This window comes from Nelusetta ayraudi, unplaced genomic scaffold (assembly GCF_046127955.1).
Source record: "Nelusetta ayraudi isolate G7.1 ecotype Tasmania unplaced genomic scaffold, CSIRO-AGI_Nayr_v1 ptg000084l, whole genome shotgun sequence".
Lineage (NCBI taxonomy): Eukaryota > Metazoa > Chordata > Actinopteri > Tetraodontiformes > Monacanthidae > Nelusetta > Nelusetta ayraudi.
Genome location: NW_027466134.1, coordinates 6,228,141 through 6,245,000, shown reverse-complemented (window position 1 = coordinate 6,245,000; position 16,860 = coordinate 6,228,141). Strand labels below are relative to the sequence as shown.

At 55.2% G+C, this 16,860-nt stretch overlaps 3 protein-coding genes and 1 long non-coding RNA gene across 7 annotated transcripts; 2 read left to right on the top strand and 2 right to left on the bottom strand.

Moving 5' to 3' along the window:
- Nucleotides 1-419: 419 nt before the first annotated feature.
- On the bottom strand, nucleotides 420-3,675 carry reep6 (receptor accessory protein 6). Its single transcript, XM_076045601.1, has 6 exons — nucleotides 3,469-3,675; nucleotides 2,089-2,182; nucleotides 1,466-1,604; nucleotides 1,065-1,233; nucleotides 682-812; nucleotides 420-553 (listed from the first exon to the last, which is right to left on the bottom strand). Exons 1-6 carry the CDS (start codon nucleotides 3,599-3,601, stop codon nucleotides 539-541), a joined length of 681 nt encoding a protein of 226 aa, XP_075901716.1. The 5' UTR covers nucleotides 3,602-3,675; the 3' UTR covers nucleotides 420-538.
- A 305-nt stretch (nucleotides 3,676-3,980) lies between these two features.
- LOC142900907 (tetraspanin-33) lies at nucleotides 3,981-6,811 on the top strand. Of its 3 annotated transcripts, none has more exons than XM_076045522.1 (8): nucleotides 3,981-4,167; nucleotides 4,905-4,962; nucleotides 5,096-5,220; nucleotides 5,319-5,393; nucleotides 5,561-5,656; nucleotides 5,738-5,860; nucleotides 6,064-6,225; nucleotides 6,457-6,811. In XM_076045522.1, exons 1-8 carry the CDS (start codon nucleotides 4,111-4,113, stop codon nucleotides 6,661-6,663), a joined length of 903 nt encoding a protein of 300 aa, XP_075901637.1. In that variant the 5' UTR covers nucleotides 3,981-4,110; the 3' UTR covers nucleotides 6,664-6,811. The 3 variants fall into 3 exon arrangements, with proteins under 3 accessions (XP_075901637.1, XP_075901636.1, XP_075901638.1); XM_076045521.1 differs by having other exon boundaries at nucleotides 5,732-5,860; XM_076045523.1 differs by lacking the exon at nucleotides 6,064-6,225 and having other exon boundaries at nucleotides 5,732-5,860.
- Nucleotides 6,812-7,805: 994 nt separating this feature from the next.
- Nucleotides 7,806-8,304, top strand: LOC142900908 (uncharacterized). Its single transcript, XR_012928946.1, has 3 exons — nucleotides 7,806-7,936; nucleotides 7,979-8,077; nucleotides 8,202-8,304. It is a non-coding gene; the product is annotated as an uncharacterized LOC142900908 (long non-coding RNA).
- Nucleotides 8,152-14,947, bottom strand: slc1a8a (solute carrier family 1 member 8a). Of its 2 annotated transcripts, XM_076045518.1 has the most exons (11): nucleotides 14,646-14,947; nucleotides 14,322-14,401; nucleotides 13,926-14,141; nucleotides 12,922-12,964; nucleotides 12,619-12,826; nucleotides 12,398-12,497; nucleotides 10,218-10,451; nucleotides 9,565-9,759; nucleotides 9,233-9,367; nucleotides 9,010-9,115; nucleotides 8,152-8,556 (listed from the first exon to the last, which is right to left on the bottom strand). In XM_076045518.1, the coding sequence occupies exons 1-11, from the start codon at nucleotides 14,922-14,924 to the stop codon at nucleotides 8,413-8,415; spliced, it is 1,740 nt and encodes a 579-aa protein (XP_075901633.1). In that variant the 5' UTR covers nucleotides 14,925-14,947; the 3' UTR covers nucleotides 8,152-8,412. The 2 variants fall into 2 exon arrangements, with proteins under 2 accessions (XP_075901633.1, XP_075901635.1); XM_076045520.1 differs by lacking the exon at nucleotides 13,926-14,141.
- Between the last annotated feature and the right edge of the window lie 1,913 nt (nucleotides 14,948-16,860).

The following is a 16,860-nucleotide window of genomic DNA, read 5'->3' as shown; positions in this document are numbered from 1 at the left end:
GCTATGCTATGCTAAGCTATGCTATGCTATGCTATGCTATACGAAGCGTCGAAACCCCCCGCCCCCCAGGTGGTTTGAGTGATCGGATGACAATGCGGGTTTGCAGTGTTTGCACTCTGTCACTTCCTGGGATTTTTGCCGATCGGAACACGCTTGAAATGACCGAGTGCAAACAGGGCCTCATTCTTCAAAGCCCCTCCCAACCTGAGGGCCACAACAAACAATAGGACGTTCTGTCATTGTGTCATTCTTTGCCACCACCAACAATGGTGAAGAAGAAGAGGAAGAAGAAGAAGAAGAAGAAGAAGAAAAGGTTGACTGTATTGTCGTCCTCTGCTAGCGAGCAGGAAGCTGTGAAAACTTTGATTCTGTGTCAACGTTTCTTCTTAAATGTTGCTTGAAGTTGATTTTGTTTCATGTCATTTCTGTCTTTTCAGTCTTTATTCGAAGCTCCACTGGAGTTCCACTGTTTGTCAGGAGCCTCTGTTTCTGCTTCACACTAGCTCTGTTAGCATCAGAGCTAACTAGCAGTGCCGGCCTATCCCAAGAAGGGCTGCAAGAGGTGACAAGAAGTTAGCATGTTCAGTTTGTTCAACACACAAGCCAGAAAACATTGTTAGCTTAGCATCATGGAGCTCCTCAGGGACGTGGTCCCTAGCTTAGCATTAGCACTGTGCGTACCCGTGGCTCTGGGCTGGGCTCCATCGGAGGAGCTTCACTTCCTGTCGAGCTGGGAAGACTTCTGGTCTCAGCACTGGTGGTGGTGGTGGTGGGCGTGACCAGAGCTTTGTTCTTCATCAGAGTGGTCAAAACTGAGAGGGCGGAGCCAAACATCACCGCACAGGAAGTAGCTCAGGACAGGAAGTAGCTCCAGGACAGGAAGTAGCTCAAGACAGGAAATAGCTCAGGACAGGAAGTAGCTCAGGACAGGAAATAGCTCGGGACAGGAAGTAGCTCAGGACAGGAAATAGCTCGGGACAGGAAGTAGCTGGGCGGCTACGGTGGGCGTGGTGAGAGATGAGGGGTGGAGCCAGACACCAGCAGAACAGGAAGTGATGTGGTACCTTCTCTGGTGAGGTTCTCAGCAGCTTCCATGGCCCGCCCCCCCAGCTGGTGGACCAGGTGGTCTACATGGTCCTGGTGACGCAGGAAGAGGGGCCGGACCACCCGCTGGTACAGGACCTGGGAGCCGTTCCAGCTCATGGGGGCCATGCACCACAGCAGGAAGAGACACTGTGGGGGGAGAGAGGAGGAGTCAGAACCTAGACTTGAACTTGGACATGGACCTCGACCAAAACCAGGACCAGGACCTGGGAGCCGTTCCAGCTCATGGGGGCCATGCACCACAGCAGGAAGAGATACTGCAGCGGGAGAGGAGCTGTTAGCACCTAGTCCTGGTCCTGTCCTCGGGGAACCTGGACCTGGTCCTGGGGGTAGGGCGTAGCGTGTCATGTGGGCCACCCACCTTGAAGGCGTAGTAGAAGGGGAACCAGTAGAGGAAGATGTCAGAGAAGAACTCCCCCAGGCTGAAGACCCCGTAGACCACCCAGTAGGTCAACCACTTGGTGTCGTCCTCCTTACTGGGACTCTCGATGGCCTTCACCCTGCAGAGGCACATCAAGTCAGGACAGGACAGGAAGTCAGGGACAGGAAGTCAGAGACAGGAAGTCAGAGACAGGAAGTCTAGGACAGAACAGGAAGTCAGGACAGGACAGGAAGTCAGGGACAGGAAGTCAGAGACAGGAAGTTAGAGACAGGAAGTCTAGGACAGAACAGGAAGTCAGGACAGGACAGAAAGTCAGAGACAGGAAGTCAGGGACAGGAAGTCAGAGACAGGAAGTCTAGGACAGAACAGGAAGTCAGAGACAGGACAGGAAGTGAGGGACAGGAAGTCAGAGACAGGAAGTCAGAGACAGGAAGTCAAGGCCTGGAAGTCAGGGACAGAACAGGAAGTCAAGGACAGGAAGTCAGGGACAGGAAGTCAGAGATAGGAAGTCAATGACAGGAAGTCAGGGACAGAACAGGAAGTCAGGGACAGGAAGTCAGGGACAGGATAGCAGAGAGGGGGTGTGTCCAGCCGGTACTCACGAGTAATAGGCCGGGTAGACAAAGCCAATCAGGTTGCAGAGCAGTGCAGCGCCATAGCCGTACACCAGGTAGAGACCCGTCAACGACACTGCACCTGGGGTCAGAGGTCACAGGTCAGCTGCTTCAATCAGCCGTCTCAAGGCCACGCCCCCTCAAGATTCAACATTCAAGATGGTTTTTAGTCACGATGAGCACAGAACGACATCGAGGTTGGAGGAAGAGACAGAGAGAGGGAGAGAGAGCGAGAGGGAGGAGAGAGAGAGAGAGGAGAGAGAGAGGAGAGAGAGGAAGAGACAGAGAGGAGAGAGAGACAGAGACAGAGAGTGAGAGGAGACTGTGAGAGAGAGTGAGAGAGAGAGAGAGAGAGAGGAGACTGTGAGAGAGAGAGAGAAAGAGATAGTGAGAGAGGGTCAGAGACAGAGAGAGAGAGAGAGGGACAGAGACAGAGAGAAGAGAGAGAGAGGAAGAGACAGAGAGAGAGAGAGAAAGAGAGAGAGAGAGAGGAGACTGTGAGAGAGAGAGAGAGAGAGAGGAGACTGAGAGAGAGAGAGAGTGAGAGAGGGACAGAGACGGAGAGAGAGAGGGACAGAGACAGAGACAGAGAGAGACAGAGAGAGAGAGGGGGAGAGAGAGACTGTGAGTATAACGACAGAAAGTGTTCCCTTGTGAAAATGAATCCCAGAGAGAGGAGATGAAGAAAAGTGGCTTCACAGCTCTGTTCAGAGTCTGGTGGTGGTTCTGATGGTTCTGATGGTTCCGTCTTTTGCAGGTCAGACGTGTGGCCCTGCTCCTGGCCTTCCTCTGGACCCAACCAGCGTAGACTGGGTCGAGAACCTGTGGTGGACCTCCCACAACCCCCTGGGCTGGTATCATCCGGGCCAGGTCCTCCCTGTCTTGCTGGAGCAGCTGCAGAACCACAACTGAGACCCTGATGTTCTCCAGCGGGGTTCTGGAGAGCAGCTGAGAGCAGGTCCAGCAGGCTCCTGGACCTGGACTCCTCTAGCTGAGGAGTCCAGGACCAGGAGACCAGGAGGCCTCAGGCGAAGCTGGATAAGCAGGAAGTGATGGACCAATCAGAGTGCGGCAGCTCCAACCAGCTACTTCCTGTCTGCAGGCGGCAGCTGCCAGCGGGATTAGCAGGATCTGGTTACACAACTACACGACTACACAACTACACAACCTGGCGACTACACAACAACAGGACAACAACACAACTCTAGGAGAACTACACAACTACACAACTACACAACAACACAACACAACCTGGCGACTACACAACAACCGTCTGGCCTCAAACACACAATTCAACACAACACGACAACACTACCCCAGCAGCAGCAGGTGTGTGTGTGTGTGTGTGTGTGTGTGTGTGTCAGAGACCTCCAGCGATGATCTTCTTCTTGATGCCGGTCTTCTCCTCCAGCTTCCCCAGGAAGTCCGTCACCACGTTCTTCTCATTCAGGAAGCGCTCGGCACGCTGCTTCACCGAGGACACCAGCTCCAGCAGGCCCATGGTCCTGGTCCTGGTTCTGGTCCTGGTCCCGAGTCTGGGTTTGGCTCTGAGTCTGGGTCTGCTCCCGGTCCTGGGTCTGGGTCTGGACCAGGCCCTTTCTGTGGTCCTGGTCCTAGGTCTGGAAGAGGCCCTTGTTCTGGTTCTGGACCAGGTCCTGGGTCTGCTCCTGGTCCTCAGTGGAAGGGGAGCAGCAGGTGCAGCAGGTGTGAGGAGGATCAAACACTTTAATCCTGCTGCTGCTGCTGCAAGCAGCTGAAGCTCAGGAGGGGGAGGGGCTGGAGGAGGAGGAGCTCCTGACCAATCAGAAGCAGTCTGTGTCTGGCAGCTCAGCCGCATCCTCTCTGGTTGGCTCAGCTTGTTGACTGTTGTGGAGGCTGCAGCCAGCAGGAGGCACTGCAGTCTGCTGGAAAGCTCCGCCCCCAACATTCCTGCCGACTGTCAGGTGAGCTGAGAAATTCTGCAGGTCTGCACATGACTGCTGCTGCTGCTGCTGCTGCTGCTGCGAGGACATGAAGCGATACCGAGCCGTCAAGTACACACTCTTCACCTGCTGCTACGTCTTCTGGGTGGGTCACACACCTACACACACCTACACACACCTGGACACACATGGGCACACACCTACACACAAGCCAACACACACACACCTATACACACCTGCGCACACCTGGACTGCAGGAATGCTAACTGTGCTTAGCACAATGTGTGGAGGTGAAGTACACTGTTAGCATAGCAGTGACTGGGTGTTGTGTCATTGTGTTGTTGTTGTTGTATTGTTGTGTGATTGTGTTGTGGTTGTGTCACTGTGTTGTTGTGTGATTGTGTTGTTGTATTGTTGTGTGATTGTGTTGTTGTATTGTTGTGGTATTGTTGTGTGATTGTCTTGTTGTTGTGTGATTGTGTTGTTGTTGTGTCACTGTGTTGTTGTTGTGTCATTGTGTTGTTGTGTGATTGTGTTGTTGTTGTATTGTGTCATTGTATTGTTGTTGTATTGTTGTGTGATTGTGTTGTTGTGGTATTGTGTTATTGTAGTATTGTGTTGTGGTATTGTTGTGTGATTGTGTTGTTGCGTCACTGTGTTGTTGTATTGTGTTGTTGTTGTGTCATTGTGTTGTGGTATTGTTGTTGTATTGTGTTATTGTTGTGTCATTGTGTTGTTGTATTGTTGTCATTGTTGTTGTTGTGTTACTGTGTTGTTGTATTGTTGTGTCATTGTGCTGTTGTTGTATTGTGTTGTGGTATTGTTGTGTCATTGTATTGTTGTGTCATTGTGCTGTTGTTGTGTCACTGTGTTGTTGTGCAGGTGGTGAGTGGCCTGGTGACTGCAGTGGGTTTCTACTCCAGGGTGGCCAAGGAGAGAGGTGGGCGTGGCCACATGCTCTCCACTAGGCTAACGCAGGGTCACATGACTGGATACAAGCACTGGCGTTTGTGTGTGTGTGTGTGTGTGTGTGTGTGTGTGTGTGTGTGTGTGTGTGTGTGTTCCTCCTCCAGGGATGCTGGCCCCCTGCTGGTTGGATCCTGCTCTGCTGCTGCTGCTGCTCGGCTCTCTGACCTTCGTCTTGACCTTCCTGGGCTGCTGCGGGTCGCTCCGCAACGCCCCCTGCCTGCTGAAGACGGTCGGTGCATCGCAGCGGCTGATTGGACAACCACGATGATGTCACCTTCCTCACCGAGGGGCTCTTCCTGTTTCCTGTTTCCTGTTTCCTGTTTGCAGTTTGCAGGCTTCCTGAGCGCTGTGATCCTGCTGCAGGTGGTGGCCGGAGCGGCGGCCTTCCTGTTGACTGACACGGTAGGACAGGAAGTAGCTCCAGCAGGACAGGAAGTAGATCAAGACAGGAAGTAGCTCCCTACAGGAAGTCCTGCTGGAGCCTGGACCTGACTTCCTGTCTCTCTGACTTCCTGTCCCCCTACATCCTGTCTTTCTACTTCCTGTCCTGCTGCCCTACTTCCTGTCAGGTGATGGAGAGGACGGAGGCGGTGATGAAGAGGGCGCTGCTTCTCTACCGGGAGGACCGGGACCTGGAGAACCTGGTGGACTTCCTCCAGAGGAAGGTGAGGGGGTGAGGGGGGCAGGGGGGGTGCTGTGATTGGCCCAGCCAGGTCACCTGACTCTCAGCTCTGGTCCAGCTGCAGTGCTGCGGGGTCGACTCCTACCTGGACTGGTCCCACAACCAGTACTTCCACTGCTCCCAGTCCAACCCCAGCCTGGAGGCCTGCGCAGTTCCCTTCTCCTGCTGCAGGGGGCTCCACCTGCAGGTACACACACACACACACACACACACACTGCAGTTCCCTTCTCCTGCTGCAGGGGGCTCCACCTGCAGGTACACACACACACACACACACACACACACACACACTGCAGTTCCCTTCTCCTGCTGCAGGGGGCTCCGCCTCCACTCCAGACCCCACCCACAGCCTTTGAGCAGTTCTCTGCTGTCCTGTGTGTGTGTGTGCAGTCGGTGCTGAACACCATGTGCGGCTACGGCGTGCAGCGATTGGACGAGAGCTCAGCCAATCAGCTGGTGTCCACCTCGGGCTGCTTGGAGGAGCTGCTGAGCTGGAGCAGCAACAACCTGCTGCTGCTGGGAGGCCTGCTGGGGGCGCTGCTGCTTCTGGAGGTGCACACTCACACACTCACTGACTCACTGACTCACTGACTGACTCATTGACTCACACACTCACTGACTCACTGACTCACTGACTCACTCACTGACTCACTCACTCACACACTCACTGACTCACACATTCACTGACTCACTCACTAACTCACTCACTGGCTCACTCACTTACTCACACATTCACTGACTGACTGACTGACTGACTGACTGACTCTCTGTCGCCCCCTGCAGGTCACTCTGGTGTCTCTGGCAGCTGTGCAGCTCTTCAGGATCAAACAGCTCCAGCGGCTCCAGAGGGAAGCAGCACCCAGGAGGAGCATCCACTGGTTCCCAGCGGTCACCCAGGTCAATGACCCAGCAGAACCAACTAGAATCCAACAGAACCCAGCAGAACTGATCAGAACCGATCACTCAGTGGCTCTGCTGCGGTTCCGCTGAACTCCTGCTCACCTCCTCCTGGCCTGTGTGAGCAGATGCTCCCCTCTGCTGGCCGCCTGCTGAACTGCAGGCTTGTTTGTTTCCCTGTTGTCCTCTCAGCTGTGCGGAGCGACGACACTAACAGCTAATAAATCAAACGGTGTATGGACGCGGTGCTCCTGGTTCTCTTGGTTTCTGAGGTTCTTGGTGGAACCTCAGACCTCCAGCTGCAGCTTGGTGCCGCCTCTCCTCTTTCTCCTCTTCCTCTTCACCATCATCACGGTCGTGGTCGAGGCTGCTGCTAATCAGATTAGCAGCTGAGGCTCCTGCCGTCGCCTGCTCGCGTGCGGCCTCCTGCTCACATGAGCCGATTAATCAGAGGCGCTAAAGATAGCCGCCAGCAGCACGAGAGCGAGCTAGCAGCGCTAATCCACGCACCCGCTAGCTGGCTAATCCCAGCTAACAATACTCACTTTACACAGAAACCGCTGTGCCTTCTAGCTAGTCGCCGTGTTTCAGATTCACAGAGAGAGAACTCACTGACATGTTAATGGGATTAGCATCAAATAGGAAGTGATTTAGGATGAGAGGAAATTAGGAAACAGTAAAGAGAAACCTCAGAGAGCGACGTGCTAAAGGGATTAGCAGAGCGTGCACATCAATCAGGAAGTGGTTTAGGATGAGACAGGAAATGAGGAAGCAGCTGCTGTAGCTAGCTAGCTAGCGAGCTAGCTGCAGGCTGGCCTTGCTAGCTCTCAGTGTTCTATGTAGCGCGCTACAGCTGTTAGCTTCTACACAACAAGCGAGAGGGAGTCACAGGTGATGAGGCCCCAGTGTGACACCCTCACTGACCAGTGGGGGCGCTGTTGGCAGCCAGTGAGAGGAGGAGTCAGCAGCCAGTGAGAGGAGGAGTCAGCAGCCAATGAGAGGTTTTTATTTGACAAACAAACAAAGGACACAGTAGAAAAGGAGAGACGAGCGGATGGACGATGAAGATGAAGATGAAGTGTTGGCAGATGAAGTGATGAAGGTTTGTGGAACCAACGTTAAGGCAGAACTGCGTACGCGCGCACACACACACACACACACACACACACACACACACCAGCTGTCCACCCTGCAGTTAGCATGTCGCTAACGCTGGCCTGGGACTCTCAGCCAGCAACACATCCACTGACAGTTAGCCACCACTTAGCTTCTTCTCACGTTAGCTGCAGTGACGTCTGCAAAATAAAAACTCCCACAATCCCCTGCAGCTGTCACTCAACTTCAGCGCTTTGAGACGCCTTTGGTTGTGCTTTAGTGCTGTACAAGTTCAAACATAAAAACCACAGAGGAAGAAGAAGATAAAGCACAGGGACTTCACATGAAGCCGGTCAGAACGCATGCCAGCATGCGACAGGAGGAGGAGGAGGTGGAGGAGGAGGAGCAGGGGGTAGAGGAGGAAGTGGAGGAGGAGCAGGAGGAGGAGGTGGGGGGAGGAGGAGGTGGAGGAGGAGGAGGTAGAGGAGGAAGTGGAGGAGGAGGAGGTGGAGGGGGTGGAGGAGCAGGAGGAGGAGGAGAAGGGCAACAGTGAAGAGCACTTGGATTCACTCTGCTTGACCTTTGACCTCTCCAGGAGGCCCCTGGTCCTTGTCCTGCATGGTTCCAACAGGTTCTGGTGGAGTTCTAGTGGAACTGCTGCTTATGGTTCTGTTTGTGGGCGGTGCCACCAGCAGGCCACGCCCTGCGGCTCAGCGTCCCAGCATGCCGTGGGGCAGGCCGTGTGACTCACACCTGGCAGATGTTGTAATAGACGGTGTGGGCGTGTCTGTCGGCTGGCTCCGCCCCCTCCTGCTGGTTGCGGAGCTCTGTCATGGCCACGCCCACGCTGTGAGAGTTGTGAGGCGTTTGAGTCCCGTAGGACGGCACCGTCTGTGGAGGAAGGAGTCCGTTAGCACGTTAGCTAGCGCCACACCAGAGCACCACACCAGAGCGCCACCTGCAGTTACACATGCTGGGGTTCACACTGGAGGGTCACATGACAGGAAGTGGCTCCAAGCTCCTGTTATAGTAGGGTGTGGCGTAGTGAGGACACAGGAAGCTTGTCCAATCAATTCAAAGCCGCCGCTTCCTTCAGTCAACTAAAGCTAACTGATGCTAACGGGCGCTAACTAGCCACAAACACCAGTTTGACCAGTGCACCCAGCAGGTGAGCTAGCCTGCTAAGGTGAGCTAGTCCATTTCCAAGAGCATGGAACAGGTTAGCGCAGCACTAAACTAACTAGCTAGCCTAGCCTGGTGTGGGGCGTGTGTGTGTGTGTGTGTGTGTGTGTGTGTGTGTGTGTGTGTGTGTGTGTGTGTGTGTGTGTGTGTGTGTGTGTTGACCTTGGTGGCCTGGTGGCTCAGTGGGAAGTCTTTACGGCAGAGGTGAGCGATGATCCCAGCAGCCAGAGCATCGCCAAGAACATTGATCATAGTGCGGAACCTGTCACTGCACACACACACACACACACACACACACACACACACACACACACACACACACACACACGTTAAGCTTCCATATTCAGTTGGGTGTTGGCGTGGACTGGGCAGTGCAGTGACTCACAGGATCCAATCGATGGCCACGATGAGAGTGATGTCATCAGGGGGCAGGCCCACCGAGGTGAGGACGATCACCATGGTGACCAGGCCAGCCTGGGGGATCCCTGCTGCGCCGATACTGGCTGCAGTGGCCGTGATGCTGCAGCAGGGGGAGACCACCGTCACCACACGCTAGGCTAAGGCTAGGCTAAGGCTAAGGCTAGGCCAGGCTAAGGCTAGGCTAGGCTAGGCTAGGCTAGACTAAGGCTCGGCTAGGCCAGGCTAAGGCTAGGCTAAGGCTAAGGCTAAGGTTAGGCTAGGCTAAAGCTCAGCCAGGCTCCAGGGGGCGGCGCCCACCTGATGGTGACCAGCTGTCCGAAGTCGAGCTCGTAGTCGTTGACCTGGGCGATGAAGATGGCGGCCACGGCCTCGTACAGCGCAGTACCGTCCATGTTGATGGTGGCGCCGACGGGGAGCACGAAGCGAGCGATCTGCCGGTCCACCTGACAGTTCTCCAGCAGACACTTCATAGTGATGGGCAGAGTGGCCGAGCTGGGGGGGAGGGGGAGAGAGAGGGTCAACCTGGGATTTTCTGCCCAGCAACAGGAACACTATGGGGGCGGGACATAGGGAGGACGAGTACAATCAAATCACAGCAGCTGCCTCCTTCAGTCAACCAAAGCTAACCGATGCTAGCAGGCGCTAACACCCACCCACCTCCACCCTCTGGAAGAGAGGGCGGGGCTTGGTAAGAACCCCCCCCCCTCACCTGGAGGAGGTGGCCAGGGCGATGACCATGGCCTGCAGGAGGCCCCTAATGAAGGTGAAGGGGTTCCCCCTCCTCAGGCTCCTCCCCCTCCCCATCCCCCCCCCTCACGTGGAGGAGGTGGCCAGGGCAATGACCATGGCCTGCAGGAGGCCCCTGATGAAGGTGAAGGGGTTCCCCCTCCTCAGGCTCTTTCCCCTCCCCCTCCCGCTCCACCTCCTGATCCCCCCCCCCCCCTCCTTACCTGGAGGAGGTGGCCAGGGCGATGACCATGGCCTGCAGGAGGCCCCTGATGAAGGTGAAGGGGTTCCTCCTGGTGAGCAGGAAGTAGCAGAGGGGGAGGAGCAACAGGCCATGCACAAAGAGGCCGGCCAGCACCGTCAGGCCGTACCAGCCCAGCTTCCTGCCCAGCGTGCTCGGGTCCTGCATGTCCAGGATCTTCCCGGCAACAAGGAAGATGATCCCAAAGGGAAAGTACCTGAGGAGGAGCAGGAGGAGCAGGAGTGAGGAGGAGGGGGAGGTGGTGGGGGAGGACTGAGGAGGGGGAGGTGGTGGGGCAGGAGGAAGAGGAGGAGGAGGAGCAGGAGGAGTGAGGAGTGAGGAGGAGGAGGAGGAGGAGAGCCTAACCGTTCCTTTGTACACAAACTCTCCCACCAGTCTGCTCCAAACCCGAATCCAACCAGAAGCACAGTTTGGGGTCCGTAGCGACGGCACAAAGCGTAGCATGGAAGACAGTGTGTTGTTGCAGCCCTCCACCAGCAGAGGGCGCTCTTCTCTGCCTTTTAAAATCACCATGAGCACAAGAAACAGGGAGCAGCTGAGCTGCAACATGTGCAGTATGAACCATCGTTCCATATCATAATGATGTAATATGCCAACCTATAGCAGCTGACCAGCTGAATAGACTCCGCCCCCTAGTGTTGGGAGGAGGAGTCAGCTGCAGTTATACGGGGACAAGGTGAGAACTCCCATTGGACGAGAAAACCGAGTTACTGCTGAGTCCATGAAGCTCTGCATGGAGCCACAGACACTGCACCACTGCTGCACTTCCACAGCCATGCTGTAGGTGGCGCTGTACTTCCCTCCAAGCTCCAGCAGCACCAGGATTGAACAGCAGACTGCTGACCCTGACCCTAACCCTGACCCCGCCCACCCTATCCTGACCCTGACCACCCTACCCTGACCCCGCCCACCCTACCCTAACCCTAACCCTGACCCCGCCCACCTTACCCTAACCCTGACCCTGCTGCCCACCTCACTGACAAACTCTGCCCACCCTCCCCCAACCCTCACATACACAAACAAAGACTATAGGCGTGTTCTCATAGCCTCGCCCCGCCCCAGGTCCACGACAATGTTTTCGACGGCATTATTTCTGTGCGATACACGACAGCACAGCGATAGACAAAGTAGAAGTTGTTTCATACCTGCTGCTCGATCTGTGGTTGCTTTTCTGTTAAAGAAAGAACAGTTTCCCTCACTGAAATCACAGCTGATCATTTATGCAGGCAACATTTATCATTTCTGGTTTCATTTTCTGGGAGAGTAAAGGTGTAGTTCAACCTTTATATTTTCACCAAAAGTAAACACGAGACAGATACAACGGGAAATAGCATTTATTTAAAAACAGACAGACAGTAAACACGACTCCTTATTTGAAATAGCTGCCCTAGCGAGGCCTGCTCGTCGCTACGTCACCACTCAACTCGCCTCGTCTCACTTGGACCCTGAGCGCTTGAGGTTCCAAAACGGCGCCTCCTACAACCGTGTAGCGGCCAGTGGGGCCGCTCTACAACCGTACCGTGGCGAGGCGAGGCGAGGCGAGGAGAGGAGAGGAGAGGCAAGGCGAGGCGAGGCGGTGCTATGAGAACGCCCCCTAGCTCCCCCTATCTGCACTACACGCACTACCTCACCTTACTGTGAATACTTTGTATAGTTTACCTCAGTTTATTTTTAGTCCAGTTTATAGTCATTTATGTACCAACAGCGCCCCCTGCTGTCTCTGTCTGGTTTAATACTGTTTGATTTGTTTTATTTATTCTGTCTATTGCACCCTGGAGGGAGGGAGGACCAACATCTCATTCATACATGTCCAGTATGTTTGGCAATACAGCTGAGGAGGAGGAGCAGGAGGTGGAGGAGGTGGAGGAGGACGAGGAAGAGGAGGAGGAGGAAGAGGAAGAGGAAGAGGAGGAAGAGGTGGAGGAGGTGCAGGAGGAGGAGGAAGAGGAGGAGGAAGAGGAAGAGGTGCAGGAGGAGCAGGAGGAGTGAGGAGGTGGAGGTGGAGGAGGAGGAAGAGGAGGAAGAGGTGCAGGAGGAGGAGGATAGCTAAGCTACTAAAACGTGCTAAGCTATTGGAGGGTGGCCGTGTTCTGGATGGAAACTCCTGCGTGTGTGTGTGTGTGTGCAGTTGCAGCGACTGACCACACGGCGGCGTTGATGATCTTCATGACGCACTCGTTGATGCATTGACACACATTGACCAGTGGGGCGCCGCGCTCCCCCATCCGGCCCAACAGCAGCCCTGCAGCCACAGGAAGTAGTCAGAGCTCCAGCAGCGGCTAGCCCTGCTAGCGTGCTAGCAGCCGTGGCTAGCAGCGGCGGCTGTTCGCCCTGCTAACATGCTAGCAGCTACAGCTGCTCACCCATTGTGGCGGAGAAGATGACGATGCCCAGGACGTTCATCTGCTGGCTGCTACCAGGGCTGGTCTTGTAGGTGACCTCAGGGGGCGGAGTCAGCTCCAGGTAGACGGTGCGGCCGGGGGCGGAGCTCTCACCTGGCACCAGGTACACGAAGCTGGGCTGCACTGTCCTGGTGGGCACCTTCAGGATGGGCACCAGGTCCGTCTTGTACTGGAGGGAAGAGAGAGAGAGAGAGAGTGGGAGGGGCCTCAGGGCTGGTGGGGGGCAGGCTGAGCGGGCGGTAGGGCTTTCTCTCAGGGTCTCACCTGTTGAAACGTGGCCTCGATCAGATTGGAGGGAACCATGTTCCTGCACAGACACAGCAGCATCAGGCTGGGGTTAGCATTAGGCTGGGGTTAGCATCAGGCTGGGTTAGCATTAGGCTGCGGTTAGCATTAGGCTGGGGTTAGCATTAGGCTGCGGTTAGCATTAGGCTAGGCTTAACATTAGGCTAGAAGCTAAACCTTAGAAAGGAAAAAGACTGAGTAGAAATGTGGCTAAAGCCGCAGTTAGCTGTAGCTAGATGTAGCTACCTGTCACAGCTAGCAAGGTTAATTAGCATCCCTGACACCGTCACGCTGGCGCAGAAACAGCAATGCTACGCTAACTTTGCCGTCAACCACAGACGGCTGTATTTTCACGGAGGGGGAGGATCGGGATGGCCTGAAGCCCACCTCCCCCCGTGAGGTCAAAGGTCAACAGGATGAAGGGCCAGTGACTCGTGAGGCGGCCGTGCTGCCAACGTGCCATGGTGGAGATCATTGGCCCACTAATCTGTCACTCATCCCCCCAGAGGATTACTAAAAATACTGCTAATTAGCGCTGGCGCTAATAGGATCCCCAGTCTCAGCGGCTGCTGGTGAGCTAAGAGCTAAGTGGTCGCTCCTGGAAAACACTGTCTGGTGGGGGAGAGGGGGTCACTTGGGGGCGGAGCTACCCTGCCCGTCCAATCAGAGGAGGTCCTCCTCCCTCCTCCCCGCCTCCCCAGGTGTGGAGGAGCTCCAGAGTGGCACACAGCTAGTTAACATAGCTAACCGCAGCTCTCCACCCCACTGAGAGTGGTCCTGGTCCAGTACCAGGGTACAGGGTGGTCCAGGTATGCTATTAGAACCCTGGCCTATTACCTGGTCTACTACCTGGGCACAGGGTGGTCCTGGTCCACTACCAGGTGGTCTACTGGTCTACGTTAGCTCCAGGCTGCCCCTCCAGAGTGGCGCCCTGCTAGCTATCGCTAGCCCCAGCGTGGCTCCAGCCCAGCAGAAGGGGTCACCTGATCAGGTCGAGCAGGGCGTCAGCCGAGGTCATGACGGGACCGCCCCCCAGCCGGTTGCTCTCCACCTCGGTGCCGACGCCGGGCTTGATGATGAGCACCAGCACGATGCCCACCACCACCGCCATGAAGGTGGTCCACAGGTAGTAGGTGACCGTCAGCACCCCCATCCTGCAGCAGGCCCTCGACTCCATGGAGGAGAGCCCGGACATCAGGCTGGGGGGGAGAGGTCAGAGGTCAGAGGTCAGACACACGCACTAGAGCCCTGAAAACAGGCTGGGGGTCAGAGGTCAGACGTCAGAAACATAACCAATAGAGCCCCACCCCCATCCACTCAGTCCCACCCAGCACCGTGCGAGTGACCCCGCCCAGCCACCACACTGAGGCCCCGCCCACCTGGAGGTGATGAGGGGCAGGATGAGCATCTTCAGCATCCTCATCAGCAGCTCCCCAGGGAAGGAGAAGTAGATCTTAGCCTGGAGGAGGAGCAGCAGGAGTTAGCATAGCCGCCGCTAGCTGGGACACAGAGCTAGCATAGCCGCCGCTAGCTGGGACACAAAGCTAGCATAGCCGCCGCTAGCTGGGACAGACAGCGCCACTTCTGGCTGGCGGGCAATAACAACAACAAGCTGAAGTGGAAAGAGGTCACAGCTGATTCAAACTTTACAACCCCCCCCAACCCCCCCGCACCCACCCACCTGTGAGTCCAACCCCCCCTACCTGAGAGGACAGGTGACTCCCCCGCAGCACGAAGCCCAGGGTGCAGCCGGTCACCACGGCGACCACCGACAGCGTCAACAGTCCGTTCCTGCGGCAGAAAGCGCGCACGGCCTTGCGGAGTTCCAGCGGGACGAAGCCGAGCAGCTGCGCTCTGAGGCGGCGGGAGGTTCCCGCGGAGCTGCGGTGCTGCCCGGAGCTCCGGGGCTCCTCGCCGGTGCCGCCGCCGCCGGGCTCCCCGGACTCGGAGCGCGACTCCTCCTCCAGCAGCAGCTCGTCCATGGCGCCGCTCAGCAGCTCTGAGGCTCCGCAGCTCCTTGGCAGCGTGACAGCCCGGATTAGTCCCGCCCCCCACCACCCCACCCATCCTGGAGGACACCTGCAGGAGCCCCCTGGTGGCCACGAGACAGCGGCGGCACCATCCAAACTGACCCATATATATATATATATATATATATATATATATATATATATATATATATATATATATATATATATATATATATATATATATATATGTATATGTATATATGTATATATATATATACATATATATATATATATATGTATATGTATATATGTATATATATATATACATATATATATATGTGTGTGTATATATTTGGGCTTCCAGCTCATAAAACCCACGACAACAGGATTTGAAAACATCAGAACACTGTGAGGAACTCAGCATTTCCTGCTCAGAATAAAGAAATGAATGAAGATCATTAAATCAAGATGTTGTACTTTCAGAACGATGTGTCGGTCTTTAACCCTTGGTTGGAGATCCTTCTGCCTTAATAACTGCTGGATGAGCTGTTGCATTGGCCCGGCGGTTCTGGAAGCCCAGACCTCCTTGATGGTTGCTGTCAGCTCTTCTTGGTTTTGGTTCTGGTGTTCCTCATTTTCCTCTTGATGACACCCCAGAACTTCTCACTGGGGTGGAGGTCCGATGAGTCAGCAGGCCAGTCAGGCACTGTGATGGCATGGGCAGGGGCCAGGTCCTGCTGGGCCAGGTCCTGCTGGGCCAGGTCCTGCTGGGCCAGGTCCTACTAGACTGTTGCTGGGACCTTGGATTCAGGAAGCAGAGTGTACCAACACCTGCACCGGACATTGCACCCCAAGTCATGACCGACTGTGGATGTTTCACACTGGACCTCCAGCAACCTGGGTTCTGTTCCTGACCCGTCTTCCTCCAAACCCTTGGACCTTGGACCCCTGGCCAACAGTCCAGTCCTTCTCCTCCTTGGTCCAGTTGAGACGCTTCCTACGTTGGCTCAGGCTCAGAAGTGGCTTGACCCGGGGAACCCGACTTCCATAGCCCATCTCCTGGATGCATCTGAACGTGGTGGTTTCTGAAGCTGTGACTCCGCCTCCTGCCACGTGTTGCCCTTCCACTGGACTTTCCACTGGACCTTCCACTGGACCTTCCACTGCTGTGCTTGGACACAGCACTGTGGACAAGCAGGCTCCTTGGCTGTGAACCTGTGTGGCTTCCCCATCCTATGGAGGGCATCAGTGATGTTCTGCTGGCCAGTGTCAGGTCTGCAGTCTCACCATGTTGAACCAAACTGAAGCAGTTCAGTGACACCTGGGGGACCTGCAGGTGCTTGGAGTTCAGTGGAGGACTCTCAGGTTAAAACAATCTGCCCTGATTCCTCTCAGTGTTCTGATGTTTTCAAATGTTGTCGTGGGTTTTGTGAGCTGTGTAGCGCCACATCTGGACCTGATGTTTTTCACCAGGACAATTGGAATTTATTGCAGCACGGCCTTCCGGGGGAACCACGTCTGGAGGAACTAACGGTGGCACCTGATTGGCTGTGAGGCTACTTTCTCTGTGACTATCTCTACTTAAAATCTTAAAGCCGTAAAACACCGCTCTAGGAAGGACACCTTCACCCACAAATCACAGTTGGGAGTCCACTCCGAAGCTTTCTCAGACGACCTGGTTCCAGGCAGGGACTGGTACCACTGGCGGCCCTGGTACCACTGGCGGCCGGTGCTAGTTTTACGACCGTGATCTCTCTGCAGAACATTCCAAGGGCCATCCTCAACACAGATGTTCCTGAACATCTCAAGATCAGACAATGTTAAACACTCTATTGTTACATTTCTGTGACCACCATCAAAAATAAAGCATTAATGGACTTTGAATCACTCTTCTAACCTCAAGGTTAACAGATTTAGGACCTCCTCCTAAAGGAAGCCTGGAGGCTTT

Bases quoted from the DNA above. Each gene is read 5' to 3' on its own strand.
- reep6 (XM_076045601.1), bottom strand. From the start codon at position 3,601: ATGGGCCTGCTGGAGCTGGTGTCCTCGGTGAAGCAGCGTGCCGAGCGC. The intron at 1,234-1,465 runs GTGGGTGGCCCA...CTCCCCCCACAG, and splicing joins CCTTCTACTACGCCTTCAAG to TGTCTCTTCCTGCTGTGGTG. The intron at 813-1,064 runs GTACCACATCAC...CCGCCCTCTCAG, and splicing joins TGAGAACCTCACCAGAGAAG to TTTTGACCACTCTGATGAAG.
- LOC142900907 (XM_076045521.1), top strand. From the start codon at position 4,111: ATGAAGCGATACCGAGCCGTCAAGTACACACTCTTCACCTGCTGCTAC. The intron at 4,168-4,904 runs GTGGGTCACACA...GTTGTTGTGCAG, and splicing joins CCTGCTGCTACGTCTTCTGG to GTGGTGAGTGGCCTGGTGAC. The intron at 5,861-6,063 runs GTACACACACAC...GTGTGTGTGCAG, and splicing joins GCAGGGGGCTCCACCTGCAG to TCGGTGCTGAACACCATGTG.
- slc1a8a (XM_076045518.1), bottom strand. From the start codon at position 14,924: ATGGACGAGCTGCTGCTGGAGGAGGAGTCGCGCTCCGAGTCCGGGGAG. The intron at 9,760-10,217 runs GTAAGGAGGGGG...CCTCCCCCCCAG, and splicing joins GCCCTGGCCACCTCCTCCAG to CTCGGCCACTCTGCCCATCA. The intron at 9,368-9,564 runs GTGGGCGCCGCC...CCCCTGCTGCAG, and splicing joins GGACAGCTGGTCACCATCAG to CATCACGGCCACTGCAGCCA.